Source organism: Zeus faber (genome assembly GCF_960531495.2).
Source record: "Zeus faber genome assembly, chromosome: 16".
NCBI lineage: Eukaryota > Metazoa > Chordata > Actinopteri > Zeiformes > Zeidae > Zeus > Zeus faber.
In genome coordinates, this window is record NC_137202.1 from 28261328 (window position 1) to 28283920 (window position 22593).

General features: G+C 41.9%; 1 protein-coding gene across 3 annotated transcripts in view; it reads left to right on the forward strand.

Moving 5' to 3' along the window:
* The first annotated feature begins 2435 nt into the window (after positions 1 to 2435).
* LOC307241833 (CSC1-like protein 2) overlaps positions 2436 to 22593 on the forward strand; it is a 31088-nt gene continuing 10930 nt past the window's right edge. For 2 of the 3 annotated variants that reach the window (XM_080016074.1, XM_080016075.1), the window contains exons 1-14: positions 2436 to 2574; positions 7028 to 7249; positions 9947 to 10026; positions 11412 to 11453; positions 12819 to 12909; positions 13030 to 13067; positions 15192 to 15334; positions 17525 to 17576; positions 17675 to 17783; positions 17891 to 17961; positions 19300 to 19380; positions 20009 to 20132; positions 21664 to 21797; positions 21975 to 22112. In XM_080016074.1, coding sequence (XP_079872200.1) covers positions 7052 to 7249; positions 9947 to 10026; positions 11412 to 11453; positions 12819 to 12909; positions 13030 to 13067; positions 15192 to 15334; positions 17525 to 17576; positions 17675 to 17783; positions 17891 to 17961; positions 19300 to 19380; positions 20009 to 20132; positions 21664 to 21797; positions 21975 to 22112 — 1301 coding nt within the window. In that variant the 5' untranslated portion in view covers positions 2436 to 2574; positions 7028 to 7051. The remainder of the gene's footprint in view (positions 2575 to 7027; positions 7250 to 9946; positions 10027 to 11411; positions 11454 to 12818; positions 12910 to 13029; positions 13068 to 15191; positions 15335 to 17524; positions 17577 to 17674; positions 17784 to 17890; positions 17962 to 19299; positions 19381 to 20008; positions 20133 to 21663; positions 21798 to 21974; positions 22113 to 22593) is intronic. The other variant, XM_080016076.1, reaches the window with a different exon arrangement.

Consider the following 22593-nt stretch of genomic DNA (forward strand, 5'->3'; position numbering starts at 1 on the left):
AAAATAAAGTAAATTTGCAACATACAAAAATAGAAAAACGCAAAATAAACAAGACACCAGTAAAATAGACATGCAATCATCTTTGCTATATTCTGTTTTATATTCTGAAAACACCAAGTAAAATTGCATTGTGGTTTTATAATGAATTGAACAATATATTAAAATGGCAACAGCAGAGGAAGAAAAGCTGGTGAAAGGTTAAGAGGATGAGACCAGTGTGACAGTGGAGAAATAGGAATAAAGAATAAAAACACACACGTAAATCCACCGCTGCCATGGACACTGTGCCATTATGACGTCACAGTTGCGTAGATGTTATAACTTCTCACCGTCTTTGGCTTGTGTCACTTCACGCTTCACACACGCAACCCGTGCTGCTTCCACATGGAACAACGACACACCTTGGCTCCCCTGCATGCAAGTTAACACGATTTGGGTTTTTATTAAGGTCTAAGCCAGGGGCCTCAAACTGAAATGCGCCGTGGGCCCACTGGGGAGGTCCTCTTCCCCTGAGGGGGAGACAAGAAGTTTGGTTTGTCGACAGTGGGCTTTAGCGACATACGTAAATGATCATGTGCAGCCCGTCGGTCATTATTACAAACTAACCCCGACGGGTTGATCAGGACCTGCATCACTTTCAACATTATCCCCCTTATTACACGACTACTTCCTAAATAAATGAAAACATGAGATGAAACCTTGAATCTATTCTATAAATATTATGTCTAGTTTTACAAGCCTCCACAACAACGTAGCTACAACATAGGAAACTAGTCTCCCCACAAAATATCTTCACCCTACAACATTACAACTGTAAATCGGTCATACCCACTCACTCCATTGCAGTTTTTATGTAGCATCACCAGACGGCGTCACTAGTTAGTGTTGGCAAGAGCCCAAAGGGGTAGTGAAGCGTGGGACACAAATAAAGAAGTGGTTGCCTGTCCATCAGTACAGATAGATATTTCTGAATAAGTCCTTGTTTTGAAATATCTGACGCGGATTGCCGTGACTGCTAGTGTCTATGAGTTCTACCTGTAGCTCACTAGGAGCCCTGTCCACCACATCGGAGAAGCAGTCTGCAAAGACCTGAGAAGTAGAGCAAGTCTTCAAAACTGCAAACCTGAAATTGGTCAAATTCCTGCTTCAACCTGCTCATCCCCATGGTGGACCGGCTGTGATTTTTATCAGTGAGTTGGGATTTGCATCGTGTCGGTCACTCACTATCACCAGGCTTTGTTCAGTCTCCGTCCTTCACGAAGGGTTAGGGTCAGCGTGTGCTGCCTCAACCCGCAGGCCTCTTGGTCAAATGGAATTAATACATTTCACCAAATCAAAATTCAAACATTTACTGCAACGTGCCTGCTGATGAATAATGCAGTGCAAAGCAAAAGGGAGATCTTTATTCTGTTCCTCCAGCTTTCTCTGTAGCAGCCACCAGCTCGTTATGTCTTCCTGCTGTTACTCCAACCGAACAGTTCCCTCAAAATGGTCATTAATACTCCTGACAAATACAGCCAGCTAAAATCATTGGCGTTTCTGAATAAAGCCGCCTTCTGCACATTGGTGTGATTCATGTGAGGTACACGGATGGAGAACCTACTGTTATCCATGTTGACCATAGAAAGTCGATTACAAACAGTCTAGTAAAGCATCTATAAATAAACACAAATAAATGAATAATGATTTAAAAAAAAGTGATTTATAGACTTGACTCTAGGGTCAGAGTCAACACATTTTCATAGTTATTTGCAATTGCTTTTGTAAAGTAGTTCCCTTTCTTTTGTTGAACAAAATTACAAGTCAACAAATAAATAATACATAAACAGCAGACATAAGCACAGGACCATAAAAAAATCAAACATGATCAATAATAATGATGATAATAATAATAATAATAATAATAATAATAATAATAATAATAATAATAAAATACATTAGACGAAAGAAAAACATGGGATCTGGAATATGGATTTGTACAATTTTTTCAAGTATTGATTATTAGATGGTTGGATGGTTCATACAGTAACAGTGTTTCGGGAGTTTGTACATTTCTGTTCATGATTGAAGGATGTACTGTATAAAATACAGAAATTGGCGGGGCATATTGGGTGTGTCACAACACAAACGTGTGGGGTTTCGAAGCGTAGGCAGCGTCGACGGTTGAAATCGAAGCAACGTTTTAGTCGTTGCTGTAGTTTCCTTACGTGTCGCTCGTCCCAATTCAACTGAGAAACGAATAAACGGGGGGGGGGGGGGATCTCTCCCGCAGCGCTCGAACGCGGCATGACGTCACGCCCTCTTGCCCAACCAGCAGCCGGCTCCGAACAGCCGCCGCTGAAGCTGCCGCCGGACTCGAGCCGCTGACCGCCCGGCGCAGGTGCTCCGCGGTGACTGCAGCGTTCAGCGGCGGCGCGATACGGTCCGGGCTGGCGGCACTGCGGGCCGTGGCCACCGCGAAGGACGGCGTTTTGAAGTCGCGTCGGACGCCGGTTAGCATTGTTAGCCGCTAGCGTTAGCTCCAACTTTCCCCCGGGCGGCCATTGTGCCCCCGCGAAGCGCTCGATAAACACGGTAAGATCCCGGTTTGAAACCTTCATTTCGGTTCTTCAGTTCGACGTCCGACACCGGGGTCTGGTCGCAAAGTTGCATTAGGCTGCCACGTAAAAGCGACACATTGCTGTCACTTAATTCCATAATACATTACTGTTAAATAGAATAGAACAGCTACAATATTAAATATAATTAAAAAAAAACAAAACAGATCATATTGTGTTATTGTTACATTACAGCAGAAAGGTTAATGGCAGCGTCACTAAACTCCTTGTTAAACAGTAGTTATTATGGCAGCTCATCAGTTAAATCCAGCTACAAGCCCAACATGTGAAGCGTCGAGTCCCTGCAGCTCATGTGGTTTTCTGTCCAAACCTTCTATTAATGTCAAACAACGACTGGGAAACGTCAAAGTACCACATCGACGTTTCTACCGAAGTAGAAGGTACAAGTCATTGCTCTTAAATGTACTTGAAGTATAGGAAAGGTCTTTGTCCCATCCAGTGATAGCCTGAGTTGAGAGCAGATAGAAGGTTGGCAATGCCTGCGATGTGGGGGAACAATGTGTTGACACTCAGAGTTCAGTTCTCACTGTACTTGTCCACATTCTGGTTGAGGACATTCTTTGGCGACTTCCAACCTGGAACTGTCCTGCTGGCACAACCACTCAATGTTTTCTTTCAGTAAAGAACTATAGATGAGATGCAGTCCAACCCAAGGAGCGATAGTTGTTTGAAATACTTTTGCTCAGGGCCAGAAAAACATTTGCGTGACTTTGCTGATAGCGTTCCCTTGGGTCATGAAGAACCAATTGATGCTAACCCCAAAGTACACATGTTTTCAAGTATCTTGTTGTGACAAAAATATGTGCAGTATGTCACTAGGTAATCTGATCACTCTTGATACTGGGGATGTACGGATACAGGTACCGATATCAGGTCCAGTACTGTGATCATGTACTAATTTTCATACTCACACTACCTGAACCAGATAACAATATATTTTGACGTAGTTTCAGTCAGTTCAGTTTTCCTTTTTTTGTCTTTGGAGCTTTGCTTTTTGAGCAAAGCAGTTAACAAATAAACTAGCGCAAATAAATACACAGGCTCTTATAAATCAGTGATCTCATTATTAATGTGACAACATTTAGTTATCTGCGGTTGATATATATACGTCTCTGATAAATGGTGTACCCCGAGAGGTTAAGTATGTCGGTGTTGAGCTTTATCATTTGTTCTTCTGCGATGGGCATGTGTGGCATGTTTCTTAGCGCACTGACTCACGCTACCCATTCCCTTAAAGAAGCCATTCTTTTACCGTGTACAATGTGCCACTACAGCTCTAAATCAACACCTAACATGCACACCTCCCCTCTTTTGATCATATCTCATTAAAAAATTAATTCTATCTCCTTGCGGTTTTCATATACGCTGTTGTGCAGAGGTATTTTTGATTGAAATTCCCATTTCCTCTTTTTGCTTCATCATGTCGGTTATGATTATTTATGTATGATATGTTATTTATTATTACAATCCACAACCCCCAAAGTGCACAGACATCATCATAATCCTATAATTATATACGCTGAGCATTTTTTTTGTCAATGATTTACAAGATAATGAGCACAAGGCCAATAGCTGCAATTCTTCATTATCAGCCAAGCTATTTGTCTCCTGTGCTTATCTCAGGAATTCCTGGCGGTGTGGCGCAGCCTAGACCAACCTTGAAATTATTAGAAAGAATATTTAGTCAGGTTTTATAACGTATCTAAAACAGGATACAATGATTATCAATTGAACTGAATATTTAGTTATATTTCGTCAAAGTTTAACTTATAAATGAGCGAAACATTTTGAAACCCTTATTTTCTGATCTTGTGAGCCTGTGCCGCTTTAGTGCGGCGGCTGCTTACATCATTTTATTGAGGGTTGGTGTTTGCATTGTGGTTATGGTGTTTCTATAATCTAAAACCTCTTTCAGAAGCAGACTGCTTTAACCTGGGAGCAGGATTCATCCTTTCTGTTTATTTGTATTGAGGGTGAGAGTCAGACTGACAGTTGTGCTGACCATAGTAACAGGTGCGAAAGTGTCTCTGCTTCCATTCGGCCGAGTCATGACATCATTGTGCATATAAACTGGAATTATTAGGATTAAATCATACATTTTAACTATGATGCAGTTCTAACTTGTACAGTTACTTTAATAGAAAGTCTATTATACTTTCAATTATATGACGGCCTCAGTAAATAGTCAACATGTTGTTCCCTACAGCTGGACGGAGGGAGGAAGCTTTGTTGTAAAAAGCTGTGTCATTTTCTATTGAATGCATTGCATCCCACATAATTTTGGTGTTCTGAAAGTGATCTAATATGAGTTTTCGGCTTCTTTAGGCCCCAATTTATGTTATAGATGCTGCTCTGTTTTTGCTGATGGGAATTATGTAAAGTCAGAGTAGCAACAAACTATATAAGTTCAGGACGTATGTTGCCTCGGGGCAAAAGAGCACAACGTCATTTGTTTGTTGTTTGTTTTACACAAAGTCACAGTGATCAGGGCTGCAAGTAACGATTATTTAAATAACTGACTAAACTGTTGTTTTGAATTTTTGTCATTGGTTGGTTTGATTAATCTGTGTTTTGCCCCATAAGATTACTTCAAATTAAAGTGCAATGTGATGCTTAAACCAGACAACTGGGAAATGTTGGATATATTCTAAAACATAAGTTTCCATTCTATTGTATAACATGGAAGAAAGGTAGGTGTTCACATTTTGGTCAAGTTTTAAAACTGCGTCAATAAAAGTTAATTTGATTTGTATTTTATTGATCTGTAAATCAATTGTTTTATCCATCATTTGAACCTCCGCTGTAGCCTTCTGTCAGTTCTGAATGCAGCTGAGGTGACATGAATAGCTTTGACCTGCTACGTGCTGATCCCTTATGAAGACATATTTATTTTTTACTTGTTTGAAATGCATGGCTTTGGGCCCATGGTGTATGTCTGTGACTTTTCCTTTTTAAGTTGGTCTGTGGAGGCTGTGAGTTGAGACTGGTCCATTTGAACCCTGTGGCCTCCATCAGCCTATTGTTCAGCCCCAGTAGCCTCCTTCGGCAGTGATGTCACAGCATTCCAGGCGGAGGATAAATGAGTTAGTGTTGGGCAGATGAGCAGTATGGTGATTGCTGGTGCTTGTAGGGCGAAGGGCACAAGTATAAAAGTGAGATTGTGCAAGTGCACTTTGCAGCTCTCGGCAGGCCAGCTACCTCCATTAGTGACAGTATTAATTCCATTATTTTCTTCTGATTTTATATCATGCAGTGCAAGGCTTCAAGGTAACCTATATTTGGTCATGTACTGTATTGTTTGTTCGCAACGCTGCTTCGTGTCTATATCAAACCAGTATTTCCTGTAGTATTGTTTTTTCTGTGGTGATGGATCGAGTCAGCAGGATTATGCAATGCCCTGAGTTTGAACATGGCATGCTGTGCTTTCCTCAAAGCTTGTGTTCAGAGTAATTTCCATCTGACTGAAAGTGAATGTCCTGTTTCACGGATGGATTTGTTCATGTCAATAAAAACAAGTAAAAGGCAGTTCTACTGTATAGTTCTAACATTTGTCTTGTAATCTAGGATAATATTTCAAAACAAACTTGACAAAATAGGGTACTTATCTTTTAGAGCTTCCCTTTAAGGGCCCTGATAGTGGTACAGTGACTTGACTGAGCTTCTTATACTAAGCATTTCAATGAGACTTTGAGATTACAATCGTGTCAGGCCACATTAAGTGCCCGGTATTAACACTCAGAGGTTTCAATGAGCTGCGTTGTTATTGGATCAGCCAGGACACACTGTATAGCCAGGTAGACCACTCCGCATTGGGTTTGGAGCTCTGAATAGTCGTGATGCGAAACACACTTTAAAATGCATACAGTGGAAACAATCACCAAACTTTGCCCTTGTTCACTCCCAATGAAGCGGTTTGTAAAGGTAATTCAGGGCTCGTTTCGGTCCGTGAAGGTTCACAAGGCCGCATTAGCCCACCATTGCTGTTTACGCTGTTGGACCCTCATCCTCCTTACCACGGACACTGTAGTTACACACTGAACAATGTATGAATACATCGGGTGGCTTGTGTGTGCCCTGCTGCAATCATAGATCAAAGACGACGTACTGACCGATGACTGTGACCGCAAGGAAAATACTATTGTAACCAAGGCCATACTTGAGTTGTTCAGTAGAGGCTCTTGTTGTTCCAGAGAAGTTCTAGCTGTTCCGTAGAGACTCTAGTTGTTCCGTAGAGACTCTAGTTGTTCCGGAAAGACTCGTTCCAGCGAGACTCTAGTTGCTCCAGACAGAACTGTACTATTCCAGGCCATTATCATAGTTTTTTGCTTAAGGATTTTTGTATTATTATTATTTCATCAGACCGTAGACAAGGCCTCATGATTTGATGCAGCTTTCTGTTCCCTTTGCAGATGGCCAACATGTTGCATTGAGTGATGCAGAGAGTGTTGATATTCATGATGGGTGTTTGGGGGGCCCATGCATGTGCCGAGCCGGGGAGCTGTCCCACCCAGCCACCCAACTCCACCTCCAGGGAATATTGCTACTCAGCCCGAATCCGCAGCACTGTGCTGCAGGGCCTGCCGTTCGGGGGCGTCCCTACTGTGCTGGCCCTGGACTTCATGTGCTTCCTGGTGAGTCTTTCGGAATAACTTTAGCCAGTGTAGTGGTAACAGGAAATAAAGTCCCTAAATATTAGGGCTGGGTATTTGTACTTAATACCTTTTTAAGGCATTGATTGAAATGATACAATACCAAGAAGTATAACAACTTCTCCAGTCAAACAATACCTGCATTCAATTATTTTTGTGCCAAGTTGTAGAAAAAGGATAGTTAAAGGATCTGTTCATCTTAAAACAATGCTCAGGTGTCCATATGAACAGTGAAAGAGGTTTTACTCACTGTTATCATTCTTCTGTACTGGCTAGTTGTTTAAAGTTACACTGCACAGTTACCGCTGTACAGTTGTGTACAGTAATTTAATACACATTTTAATCATTTGAACACTTTCAAAATGTATTTGTGTTAAAATCATTTGGATGGGGAGGAGTGGTGACATTTTACAGAACTGAATGCCTCCATTCACATGATGGATATAGTAGAAAAACAAGGTATGGAATGAAGTACTCTATTGGTAGCGGTATCACTTTAAGGATACTGGAATTGGTACTGGTGTCATCATTTTTTTAAACAGTACCCTGCCCTAAATATACAATAAAACCATCTTCAAAGCAGAATGCATTAGGCTAAGAACTAGAATAAAACATAAGATGAAATCAAGATTTCATTTTGTGTAAATGCATTTTCGGTTTATAGATTTTTATCTATTTTTATGATGCAAAATCAGCCTTACATGAATTAAATCATTAAAAGGTTTTGTGTTATTTAATGTAATATACAGCACTAATGAGAACCAGTCGGTACCCAGAATGTTGGTATTGATTTGGAATGACAGCGCAGGTGTGACTTTGAGGTCTGGCAGACCTTCTATATGCTCCAAGTCTATACAGCTCTTTATTGAACACTTGGTCCAAATAATAAGTTATGTAATGGCAAGATTTATGTAACCACAGAAAATTGGATATATCTGGCAGGCCAAGTGGGAGTCTGAAAATCCACAGTGCTTTTTACAACTACTATTTAAAGTTTTTAGGCATTATACTGTGATACAACTGCTAACATAAGCCCATTTCCAACATGGAACCCGTAACATTTTTGTATAAGAAGGCATCCGGCAAAGGCAGGAGGTGGTCATTCTTGGCATTTCTTATATAAAAGTTCCGCATAAAGTGTGTTCCCGCATAGATGACTTCTGGATACAGTACGTAACGGGTTAGGGTTTGTATGTTATGGCTAGCGTAGATCTCAATCTCTTAAACACACGTCTAGGGCCTGAGTGGCATTTTTAAGAGGAAAAAGAAAAACATTATAAACACCTCATCTGCAGAGACTGGGCGTGGTTCAATTTCTCATCTTTGCAGCCCAGCTCCACGGTTCGGAAGAGACACACTTTTTTTTCCAACGTCTTTTTTTTTCTTCCCGAAAGTGATACTACTAGGTTGAGAGCAGAATTTCCGTTATCCCGTAATTGCCGGTTTTTGATCGGGAAAATCTGTTGAAGTCCAACATATTTAAATCTCTCCGGTCATTATGTCCGCTGAAAAGAATTCCCTCCGAGCACAATTTGAATTAGTGCTGGACGATAAAACAATAACAATAACTATCACCATATTTTTTTCCTCTATGTCGACCTAATCATTAAGATCACAAAATTCCGCGGATGTGTTATTTTCCACGTTCGGCAAGTTGCAAAGAAAAGCCAATCAGTTTGGAATATCTAAAGCTGACCTTTCACCTCTGACCAATCACTCTTGTCGATATAGCAATAAGCCCCGCCCCCTGCCCCGTGGACAGGTTGTGCTTGTAAACACAGTAAACACGGAGCTGAGACAAAGCACAGCGTCCAGAAGAGCAACAGAAAGATGATGTATCGTTGGGACACACATTCATAGTTTGGTGTTTTTTTGGGATATTTAATTTCCGACCCAAAGCAGACGGTATTTTATTGTATAAAATTGTGTAAAATATGTCGACAAAGACGGACAACACCACAAACTTTATTATTTAGACCTACTCGTCATATTTATTTTGTTTTTGATTTGATCAAAATGTTAATTAAAGTGGCTGCACTAGTTACTTATTGTTCACAAACAGAAATAATTTGATTTCAGGTCGTAATATTCGTAGTATTTATTTATTTCTAAAACGGCGTTAACTGACGGGACACTTTATTTTTAAATATTCAATAAAAAATATTATAAATCCACATGCCTTGATGATGTCATTCTCTATATAGCCTGCTTATCAATAGTTTTTAAGCTCAACAAACACAGATGATATTTGATCGCAATCTGTCCCATTTTGACTGGTGCTGGACATGTTGACCAGCACCGGTCTGTTCCAACGGAAACTCTGGGTGGGGGGGGGGGGGGGGTTTACTGATCATTGAGACCGGCTCCTTTCCCACTTTGCCAGAAGGTTTACGGCTTTAGGTTGAAGAAGCGATAATAACATCCTGTGAACATGATAAACCATTATGGTAATGGAAATTTGCATCTTATAATATAATAATCCCAATAATGTAATAAAAGTTTACATGAACAAGAAGGTTGAAAATGTTACTGAAACCAAATTTACCCAAACTTTTACCAACCGACAACAGTTGTACATTACTGCAGCCAGCATGCCTTTTGTTTTGACCTTCTGTACAAGATGTCACTTGTCTCCTCTGTTGAGATATTTTGACAACAGCTGCCCGCACTGTCTTCCAGGGGCTGCTCTTCGTCTTCTCCTTCCTGAGGAAGGTGGCCTGGGACTACGGCCGCCTGGCACTGGTGACTGACGCAGACAGGTGAGCAAGGCCTCAACGCGTCCATGTTACCCCTGCTCATCAATTAACTTTATTTGTTTAAAAATGTTCATGAGGAGATTTTATATTCAGCCAGCGTACTATAAACGTAGTAGACAGTCTATACACCAGTTGAAGTCAGTTTCTATTGTAATCGACACTGTAACGTGTAATGCCGTCTAAAGGAAAGAAAGAAACCACCCCCGCCCCCCCCCCCCCACAAATGTTGGTGGTGATGTTCAGTTGGTTGGACTACTAAAGACAATGTACTGATTGTAAGTGACTTTGGACAGAGCGTCTGCTAAATGTAATTTATATGTTATCCTGTTATAGTATATTTTTGTATTTACTTTTGAATTGCATTTGGTGATAAAAGGCCATTGCAGCGCATGACATTATCATGTGCTTGTCCTGATTCAGCAGTTGAGCTCAGAGGAAGGATTGCCGTCACAGTTAACGTAAGTTGGAAGTTAAAAAGCGTTGCAAGGCATTTTAAGAAGCAAGAGTAAGTAAAATGGGCAAGTGATGAAACGCTGATTCAAACAAATGTGTTTTTAATTGGATATTTATTTTAAAAGGTACAACAGGCGTGGCAGGATTTCCAGATTCTTCGTGACTCTGAACCACAGAAAAGACATGATGCAGTGCTCCACGTCCCACATCCCCATTTCTCAGTCTGTCTGTTTGCTGCTTCGCTGTTTGTGCAGCTGCGTATACGGGGGTGGGGGTGCACACGCACATTCAGAAAGTGCTGAGCCACCTCTCTCTGTCTGTCTCTTTAAGTGACTTGTTACTTCAGCTCAAAGTGTGATAAGACCGACTGTGAGATATCTGACTTTGAAGATCCAGTGTGTTTATTTTTTTCAGTCATTGATTTATTCACGAAATGATGTCATGAAACTGAGCATTTCTCGGAGTACATGACAACAGCATTGGGGCTGGTGACGCTGTCAGAATCTCTGCATCACCAGATGTATGCATGTTGTCTCGGCGGCTTCACCTGTCCTGGGAGTTGTTCTCCGGCTAAAATGACCTGAGAGATTGGGCAAAAGTGCTGAGAGTACACGTGAGCTTTCTACGCACACCTGCTTATCCACAGAGTCGGCGGTTTGATTTGTTCTGTGTGTTCACATCGTCCAGACAATCTGAGAGCGACATTAAATTACTTTAGCTGAAATATACAGGCTAAATAACTGAATTATTACTCAAGAATAACTGAATTATAGCAGCACACTGTTCACCTGAGCTGTAATGGCTGACTTTTGTTTAATTTTTTTTCCCGAAAGCTGTGAAGGGCCAAATTGAATCTTCTGGCCAGGCAGTTTTGGGCCAGGGCCCCACTTTTGGCAGGGTTGATTCGGACTGTTCTGTTGTTCTTTTTTCCGCAGGAGAATGGACCAGCGCTACTGTCGCCTGGATGATCGGGACTAGTATGTTCCCCACTCCTTTCCCTCTTTTCTTCCAAATCTTCTAACCTTTAATTTATTTTTTTTTTCTGCCCAGGCCGCTGCCAGGATCCTTCCTTCCCTCTCTTTCTCTGTGGGACGTCTGGTGTTTCACTCTCTTCTGTGCTCTCCTCCAGGCATAGGCCCCCTAATCTGTTCTGTCTTTATCCATCGCGGTGTTGTCCTCCTGCAGCTCTCTGTTCCTAATCAGATCTGTGTGCACTAATCTGTACGTTGACCTCCTTGTCAAGCTCCGTCTTCTTTTGTGTGAGCGCACCGCATGAGGCGCACGCCCACGATGTGTACAGGGAGAGGTAAAGCCCCCCCCCCCCAGGTGGACGTGTGTGTGTGTGTGTGTGTGTGTTGTACTAGAGGCCAGGACGAGCCAAATCCCCCCTGCGCTCAGAGGAATGTAGGACAGGAAGTCTTGTTGGCACTTCCTCCCTCCTCATTCCAGCTGAGGCACATCACCCCTCCTGGTTCACAGTGAAGTAGAAATTCACTGTTCAACAGCCCCACCCCCACCCTCAGCCTGAGGAAGCGCAATCAAATTTGTTGTGTACGAGATGGGGGGGGGGGTGATGAACTGAAACTATGATCACAGCTCCTACACCCACCCCACCCCACCCCACAAGTCACTATCTTCCCCAACATCTGGTGTGTCTATTGTGTTTTCTTCATCAGTGTCCTTTCCTGTGCTGAGATTTGGGACGCTCTGCTTCCTAACTCTGTTCCTCAGTCTTTGCCCTGTCAGAGACGTCTGGTTATACCTGTGGAACTTAACTGTGCCCAAACGAGCTGCACATCTGTGTGGACCAGGTACAGCAGAGGTGGACGACTCCAAGTCCAGAAAGTCCTGTTTCCACATTTCTGCTCCAGCCGTGCACTGATCAGCTGGACCTCTGGATTCTTGATAATTGCCGGAATCCAAATTGTCGACTCAAAATCCTCTCGTGGAATTTGACTTTTTGAGCCCAGAATTTCCACCTCCGTCTGGGGGTAAACTAGCTCCACCCGGGTGTAAACTAGCAGTCCCCCATCAGGTTGTGGAATGGTACTGCAGAGGTTCAGCGCTGTTCCTTCCTTACTGTTTCTTACTCTAAATCCTCATCTCTGCAGTCCATTCCAGGACGCGTGTGCGTGTGTGTGTGTGTGTGTGTGTGTGTGTGTGTGTGTGTGTGTGTGTGTGTGTGTGTGTGTGTGTGTGTGTGTGTGTGTGTGTGTGTGTTATTCGGTGCATGTTGTAGGTTTCAGACTCTTCTGCGTTGATTTAATTTAGCTGATTCCTCCAACAAAACTGTCACAACCATGGTGACATCTTGTTGTTTGTGTGATGGTTTGTGCACACAGTGTGGCGTCTGAAGTGCCGTCGGATCATTCCGATCGCTACGGGCGGCTAACCTCGGTGTCCAGCTCGGTGGACATCGACCAGAGAGACACGGTAAGAAAGACCCTGTCTCTCTGAACTGACCAAAGAACCTGTCTCTCTGAACTGACCGAGGACTTGTACGACGGATGGAATTTCCCAGGATCGACACTCTGCTCTCTCTTTGACTTTCAGGGCTTCTGCTCTTGGCTGACGGCCATCTTCCGCATCAAGTGAGTCAAACTGCAACGTAATGTGATTAGATACACTGGACAAAGTGTCTGTTAATATTGTTGAGTAGTAGGAGCAACTCAATATGATAGTCATGACACAATAATCATATCATACAATCACAATATATCTATGTATCGCCGGGCCCAATTTTAGTGCATTATAGTATATATTTGTTCTCCCAGAAAAAAAGAACTCCCAGTATGCAATTGGATGGGAGGACCGCGTTTGCGTTCTTGGAATAACTGTCCCCTGGTGATCGGAAATGGGCTGCTTTCTTAAAAGCTATCATGGTTATAAAACAATAAAGGCAGAAAATGGGAATGTAAAGAAGTTACAGAATAAAAGAGGGCTCATGCTACAATAGTGGGCATGCATTTAGAATTAACTTAAAATTAAAGGATTAATTTATGTTATGCATTTTCCAATATTTTTTAACACATTTAACATTTTCTCATTTCAGGTGTACAGCACTATCCAAGCCATTTAAAGCACTTATTATGTTTCTAAATGGGTATTTTGTTCTGCAAAACTCTGGAGACCCTTTGAAAACTCTAAAGCCTGATTTCTCAGAACTTTTGTTTTCAAAACCGTAGTCTTTACTAAGTCATAGCTTCTAAAATATTTGCTTGATTCCCACAAGTGACACCTTGTTTTGAAGCTCTGATTCTGCACTGTCATACTATGTGAAACAACAACAATGTCAATTTTAGAAATATGACCTTTAAGTATGCGGGGGTCACATTTCATGACAAACGTCTTTACCACCAGTGCTCTTCTTGAGCAGAACACAAAATAGTTTTTGCTCCACGATGCCCAGTCCTGGTGTAACGGAACGTAGTTGTTCCGTCATCCGTACGGATCGTCCCACACGGTGCGGCTTGCATGGGAACTGCGGATTAATTTCAAAATTGAACCGTCATGGTGAACCACAGTTTTACTGCCGCTGTTACTTTTTAGAGTAATAATTCCCTTTGAAGAAAGAAAGAAGAAAGAAAGAGTCTTTATTTATCACGCAACTACAACACACTACAACACATGCTTGCACACACACACACATGCACATGCTTTGATGGTGGCCGGTGAAATGGATTCTCTGCTTTTGACCCATCCTGGCTTGTCCTTCCTCCGGGGGCACAGCCAGGAGCAGTGGGCAGCGTACGTGGACGCACGGACCAGGTGATAAGTGTCCATCGCTGGTCAGACGATGATAGGTGCATGTTTTTGAGGACGGTCCTTACTGACGTGAGGTGGAGGAAACCCCAAGTGAGCACGGGGAGAACATGCAAACTCCACACAGAAAGGCTCCTATTTGGGAGATAACCCGCCGGAGCACGGTGCCAACAGCGCCCCAGGTGGGAATCGAACCCAGGACCTTCTTGCTGTGAGACAGCAGTGCAATGCACTGCGCCACCGTGCCAGGATTGCCAGTGATTGGCTGATTATTAGGGGTGGGCCTATCATATTATAGGAGTAATTGGATTTGTACCCGTAAATTGTTCCCTAGTAGTCGTGATTGGACGATCGGAATCGGGGAAAAAAACGGAAGTTGCCTAAAAAAGACGGTTGTCAGTCATTGTCAGATCCTGGCAGGAGAGATAGTGACTGTGAAGAGGTCAAAATCACCGTTTTGAAAAATAATTTGAATATTTTTTTCATTCACAACCATGTTTACAGGATGATGGTATCGTGCGTGCCTCATATGGCACTTTTGATTTTAAAATTGAGAATTTAACATTTGATATATTTTAAGATTTTATTCAAACATCCGACATCTTGAATGTTGTTTTCATTTAAGACCATGGGAAAAGTGCCTTTCTTTAAGCGTTTTACAGAATAAATGGAAAGAAAAATTATAATTGTTCATTTATTTTTAAATTTTTTGATTTAATGTTTTTTTTTTTTTTTTTTTGCTGATCCGAAAGATTATCTGATCGATAACTCAAAACCGTTATACGATCCGAACCGTGAGTTTTGTGGTCCGTTGCACCCCTTATCCATAGCGTCATATTTTTATATCACAAAATTTGGTGGTTGGATGTTTGAACCTGTCCCTGCCGAACGGTGCTTAATCTCGAAGAGGAGCAATGGCCGAGCCGTCTCAGCTGATACTTTCCTCTCCGCAGAGATGAGGAGATCAGGGAGAAGTGCGGCGAGGACGCAGTTCACTACCTCTCCTTTCAGCGCCATATCATCGGTCTGCTGGTGGTCGTTGGAGTTCTTTCCGTGGGCATCGTCCTACCGGTCAACTTCTCTGGAAACCTGCTCGGTGAGTTGCATGGTGGGAAGTAGCAGCTGCTTTTAGATCAGAAGGTCAGAGTTTCCCAGTAGGGATGACCGTGATACCTGATTTTTACATTATGGACATTCACTGGACAGATTCTGGTGTTGGAGATCAGTCCAATACCAGTTAAAGAAGAAGAAGAAGAAGAAGATGATGATGATGATTTGTTTTACTTATAGAGCACTTAAACATAGTTTGCCCTAAATGGGTTTATAGAATGCAGGAATAAAAGAAACAGATTAATGGTAATGTTGTTTTGATAATGACAATAATAACAATCATATTAATGATGTTCATAAATTTGTTCTAAATCAAAAAGTTGCAAAGTAATTCTAAGAAAGGGTAAAATATAAATAATAATATTAACTCTGCTGAGTCAGATTTCTGGATAGAAACTCCACCTCTAAACTTTAGTTTAGGCAAGAAGTGAAACTAGCTTGACATCTCAAGCCAGGTTATCTTGTTCTTCGTTGTGGTCCAGAGGGCTATATTAGCCATGACAGATGCCAAACGACAGTGTTGATTTATTCGAGTAGAAAAAGTGGATAACACCTCAAATTATGTTTGTGTGTTGAAATTAGCGGCGCATGTCTTCACTATTGATTGGATCTAATAGATTGAATCTGGGCTTCATATCAGCTCCTAATGAAACGTCAGGACTCTGACATCTACTGGCTCACACAGGAGTCTGTTCAGTGCTAATAAGTAAACTGATGAGCCTCATGTGACTGTAAACACATTATGTTCTGCTGATGAGTATCTTTTCTACTCCCCTCACATTTATTTTAACACCAAAAACCTTTTAATGAATAACTTGATTATTTCTTGCCTTGATAGTGATATTGGCTTTACATCAAGTTACAGATTAGGGATAATCAGGTTTGGTTAAATCTTCAACGTGCCATTGTTGATTGATACATGTATATAGTCTCATAAGTCTGTCGTATGCAGGCTAATTCTTCCCCCAGTTTAAAGTGCTTTCGCATTCTGTTCCCTTCTGTACGTGATCACATGAATCTGCTGTCGCCATTCTGAAAGCACATGTTTCATTATCTCCAATGCCGATCCGCTGCTCAGACTACAGACGTAAGGTCCACATTCCTGACTCATACTGTGCGCTGTCTCCAGCCTTGTCAGCCCAGAAACTGGCTGTACCAAATTCCTCTATCAGGTGGTAGCGTTTCTCAAGTTATATCGTTGGTTAGCATGCTAGCTAGCTTGATAACTATACAGAAAAACTCACATTAAGGAAACATAGTTGCACCATTTACTCTTGCCTCACAACTTACTGCAACTGCAGAGTTTCTTTAGTGTTATGAGATATTCTGATCATGCAGCTAAAATGATAGCGTGACGCATTTTGGATGCTAATGCCTGGCCCACACTGCAAGATTTTTCAAATCTTAACAGATGTTGATAATGTGAGAGACCCCACACATAACAACACATGATAAATCTCAGTTTTTTTCTGATATAGTATGTATGTGCCATTTGGGCCAAATCATTGCTCTCCAATGATTTGGCCCAAATGGCACACAACACACTAACAGGTTCCATTCACCAACAACCAGAGTCCCTCGCGTAGCCACACATTCGTCTCAAGATGTGTGTGGCTTTTCAATAAGTTAATATATGGTCTCTGAGGTCCTGAAAACATGTTTTTGAAGGTTGTTTTTTTTTTGCTAAAAATACCCCTCAGATTATGCATTCCAGCCATTGTAACATGCTTCAAAACCATAGTGTTCCAAAACTGGCTTTATTTTTGTGGGTGGAGCCACCCTCCGGAGGCCCATAGTTCTGTGAGCCAATGGGGGTTTAGCACAAGTTCCGGGTTGTGTCAGCCAATGGGGTTTGAGCTTTACTCCGAAATAGACAGTTCACGAAAAACTGACTGGGTTGTCTTATTTCACAGTTTGTGTATTGGTAGGCCCATCAGAGACAACATGTATGTGCACAAGCACTGAAAAAGTGAGTTTTGCATAATAGATCCCCTTAAAAATGAGTAATTTTTTGGAACTCATAAAGGACATAAAACTTGCCGATGACTTGAAGTCACTACTGGAAGCAAAGCCACTGGTCACGTTTGAAACAAACTGAAACTGAAGACTCTGCTGCTGTGACCGGGGCCTTACACTACAAACTACTGTACCACTGACCCATTTTTTGTCTTTTCAGAAAACAACGCCTACAGTTTTGGACGAACCACTATTGCAAATTTGGACGCCAAGTGAGTGCCCCTGATGCCCCGTCTCACTGACCGCCCCACCCGCTGGGAGCCGTTCTCCTGTTGTGTAGAATGTGCTGACGGTCCTCTGTGTTTCCCAGTAACACTCTGCTGTGGCTGCACACCACCTTCGCCTTCCTCTACCTGTTACTGACGGTGTACAGCATGCGGCGTCACACCTCCAAGATGCACTACCGAGAGGACGACCTGGTGGGTGGTGACCTTTAGCCCCCGGCCCCGCCCGCTTTTCCCATCTGTAGTTCCGAAGCGTCCGGGTCCGAACACTCAGTGAACTATCCGTGTTTCTCTCCACGCAGGTGAAACGCACTTTATTTGTCAACGGGATCCCCAAGTACGCAGAGGAGGAGCAAATAAAGCAGCACTTTCAGTAAGTGTCGTTTCGACATCTTTTTATGTTGTTCACCATGGGTTAAATGTGTTTCAATCTCGGAATCGATTTGGAAAAATGAAACCTTTTTCTTTTTTTTTTTAACATATGAATTAAGCACCACTGGTCACAAATGAATTGATATCAATATCGGAATGAGTGGAATATTGAATCCAATGATGATAGATTGTGTCAATGAGTCTTGGTGTCTCTGCTTCACTGTGAGGAGTCACTGTGTGTCAACCTGAGCCGTGACAGTAAATGCTTCTCTAAGAGTCGTAACTCTCCTTTTTAAAGCGTCCCTCTCTCCACGCACCAGACAATGACCGTCCTATACGTGTAATTGTTGGTAATGAGAGCCAGATGAGCAGGATCATGTTGGTCATGTGTCACGTACTACTGGTCAGTTACAGTAGGAATGTTGTCACGTGCAGCGTGTACAAAAGGAGCCTCCTGGCCTCCTTCTGACTCTGTACTGGACTCAAATTGAGTTGTAGCTCATTAACTAGTCAGAACATACATGTAATTCCATTTGAAAAGGAGGAAGTGCTGTTGCTTTAACATTGAACTAACAAATAAGTTGAAATGAACCCTTGGACAAGAATATCTGCCACCGTAGTTGTCAGTGGGAGGAGGATCATAAACATTATGAATCTAATAATCCCAGCTTTCATCAGAAAAGTCATGTAAAATGTGTGTAACAAGTAAACTGTCTAAAACTCAATTTGATGCCGGTATGGTCCTTTCAACATATTGTCGACTTTTTGGAACATAAGGATAATTTCAAGGTTTGATAGATTTAATAGTTTAAAACATAGTACTTTTAAAAACATTACATGCTGAAGTCGGCAGAACACGAGAACTCCACAGTGTCTGACGTCCAACTCTCCCAGATGGATTTATCAGGAGACATTTCACCATATCACCATATTACAATAATCAACCCCAGACTATATCTAGTCTCGCATATCGTGACGATATGGATATATCGCCCAGCCCTAGTGTAGATCTTAATGTTAATGATCTGTTACAGTTCAGTTTGCCACAGCATCATATTGTCAAACCTTCATACGTAATGATATATAAAATGGAATAGAGCCATTATTAACATTATGAGCTACTCCTGTGACTAATTAACTAATGGATGCATATTGTGTGACTGTCCAAATACACTAAAATATATATACACACACACTCTCTCACACACACACACACACACACACACACACACACACACACACACACACACACACACACACACACACACACACCAAAACCAGATTGTTTGCTTAGGATTTTGTTTAAAACTTCCCTCGCCACCTGCCCTCCTTCCTGCAGGCAGGCGTACGACAACTGTGTTGTGCTTGAAGCTCGCATCTGTTACAACGTGGCCAGGTTGATGTACCTCAACTCTGAAAGGTAACCAGTCAACTCAAGTGTCTGTGTGTGTTTATCTTCAGATCATGCATCCGTCTTCACTTGTTTGTGTCTACTAACCTTGCATTGTGAAGAAAGGAAATCAATGAATGTGTAAATTAACTTCCTATTCTAATGTAATGATGTGATGACAGAGAAGACAAACTAGAGGGCAGTCTTTCAAAAAAGATGAATAGACATGCTATAAAAGCTGTCCACCCTTCATAGCAGGGCTTGACACTACCTGTTGTCCAGTTGCCCCTAAGCAAACCATATTTGGACCACTGTCGAGCGTCTTAGGTGGTCTGGTTGCCCCGTCGTCAACCTCTTTTCATATGTTTGAAAACAAATGAGTGTGGTATACCACAGACTTTTTTAGAGTCTGAAAATGAGTTTTCCTGGCGCATGGATTTACCTGAAATGGCGAAAAAAAGTGAGATTGTTTACGTATGGTTTTAAAACGTCTGCACTAAGCCAAAATGTATGCTTTTCTTTGCAAAGCAGATCATAAATCTTATCAAAAAAATGATTAAAGTTTGGCAAACACTTCCAAAACTTGGTGTCAGGCCCTGTGCAGATCACTTAATTTTTTTCGAAGGAGGGAAAACAAAAGTGTCTGTGACGTCTGCAGGAAGAAGGCAGAGCGCAGTAAGAAGTTCTTCACTGACCTGGAGGCCAAGGAGCACATTCCCACCATGATCAACCCCAAGCCCTGCGGCCACCTCTGCTGCTGCATCATCAAAGGCTGCGAGCGGGTGAGGCCTATCGATCTGTTCCAGCCGGTAGCCTGAGCTTCTGTGAGAACAAACTGGTGCCGGTCAACGTGTCCTGGAAGGTTCCAATGCCCCGGACAAACAGGAGAAATTCCGGTCCAATATGATTTGTGTTTATTGAGTTTAAAAACAATTGATAAGCAGGTTATAAAGAGAATGACATCATCAAGGCATGTAAATTCATAATATATTTTATTGAATATTCAAAATAAAATAAAGTCAAATTAAAAAATAAAGTACCATCAGTTGATGGCATTTTAGAAATAAATAAATAAATACATTTCATGCATTACGATTCAAAAAAAAATATTTCTGTTCTTGAACAATAAGTAACAGGTGCTTTTATTAACATTTCACCAAAATAACATTTTGATCAAATCAAAAACAAAATAAATATGGCGAGTGGGTCTAAATAAATAATCGTTTGTGGTGTCTCGTCGATATATTTGACATAATGGATATTTAGCCTCTGCTTTGGGTGGGAACTTAAATATCCAAAAGAAAACCACCAAACTATGGATGTGTGTCCCTGTTGTCAAGGACATCATCTTTCTGCTTCTCCTCGAGTTCTGGACGCTGCTCTGTCTCCGCTCCGTGTGTTTACAAGCTCAACCTGTGGGCGGGGCTTATTTTTATATCAACATACGTGATTGGTTAGAGGTGAAAGGTCCGCTTTAGATCGTCCAAGCTGAATGGCTTTCCTTTGCAACTTGCGGATTTTTTTTATTGAGATGATCGAGTGAATTTTATTTCGACGTCGAGGGAAAAAATATGGCGATAATTAGTGTTATCGTTTTATTGTGCAGCACAAATTCAAATTGTGCTTAGAGGTAATTGTTTTCAGTGGAAATTATGACTGGAGAGATTTATATATGTCGGACTGTAACAGAATTTACTGGTCAAAAACCGGATAATGGAAACTCTGCCAGTAGCCATGGCAACGCTGTGTCGGCCAAATCTTATCCTGGTTAATTTTTATATTTACTGAACGAGCTAAAAGCAGCTGAACGTGACAGTCATACATGATGTTGTGTCTTTCAGCTCCTGTTTCATGTTTGGAATTAGCGCATGTTTGATGTTGTAGCTTTTTTCTTCTTAGAGGAAAGCAGTGCGAGTACATTACATTTACATTACATTTAGTCATTTAGCAGACGCTTTTATCCAAAGCGACTTACAAGGGAGAATAACATTCAAGCTACATTGCGACAGAGATAAGTGTAACAACAACATTAGTGTAACAACAACATTAGTGTAACAATAAATACTGCAAGGTGGTGCTAAGTAATTGTAGGTTAGGACAGGAGGTACTCACTGAAGAGCTGGGTCTTCAAGTGCTTCTTAAAGACAGAGGGAGGTCCCTGCTCTGGTCATTTTTGGCAGCTCGTTCCACCAACGTGGAACTACAAATGAGAATAGCCTGGATTGCCGTGGCTGTATGGCCGGCAGAGCCAGGCGACGCTCATTTGACGAGTACCAAACGATGTGCATGACCAGGTTCTTGTGTCTCCCGCAGGAGGAGGCGGTGAGTTACTACACCAAACTAGAGGCCAAACTGAAGGAGGACTACAGGAAGGAGAAGGACAAGGTCAACAGCAAACCTTTAGGAATGGCCTTCGTCACCTTCCAGAACGAGGCCATGACCGCAGTGTGAGTGTGTCCGTCAGCGTGTAACAGCTTGGTTCGAGACGTTCCACTTGTGTCGTATCAAACGGTTCAATACGAATGCATGTGACGTTGTGCCGCAAGCGTTCACGTGCGATTCTTTGGGTTTTTGTATTTACTTTTTATTTTACAAAATAACGTCTTTACCTGCTGTAACTCCAGAATCCTGAAGGACTTCAACGCCTGCAAGTGCCAGGGCTGCCAGTGCCGCCGGGAGCCCAAATCCTCCCCGTTCAGCGGCAGCCTGCACATCCACAGCTGGACGGTCGGCTATGCCCCCGACCCGCAGAACGTCTACTGGTGGGTCTTAAAAACCAAACCTACTTGGAGACCAGTTTAGCTCAGCTGATCAAATTTTCTCACCAATATAGTCTGTGAAGTCGCCACCCCCCCGAATGGTTTCTGAGGAGAGGATTTTGAAGCCTCGAGTTTGGGTTTATGCTCTTTGCCATCCTGGTAGGAGCCTTAAGGGATTTAAGTAATTTACTACATTTCTACACATTTCTTGAGCTGTTTTTGTTCAATTTATTTTTAATCAGGATTTATATTTGGACCAAAAGCATGATCATCATCTGCAGAAAAAGGGTTTCAGTAGTACTTTATGAAGTTTTAGGCTCTCTTATCATACCAAGTACTTCTAGTTCTGATACTTAAAGGACATTAAGAGCAAATACTTGTATATTTTTACTTAAGTAGAAATGTAAATGTGGTCATTTTATTGGAGTTATTTTTAGGGCTGTACCCGACTCGAATTTGGTTAGTCATATCGGATTCGGCTATT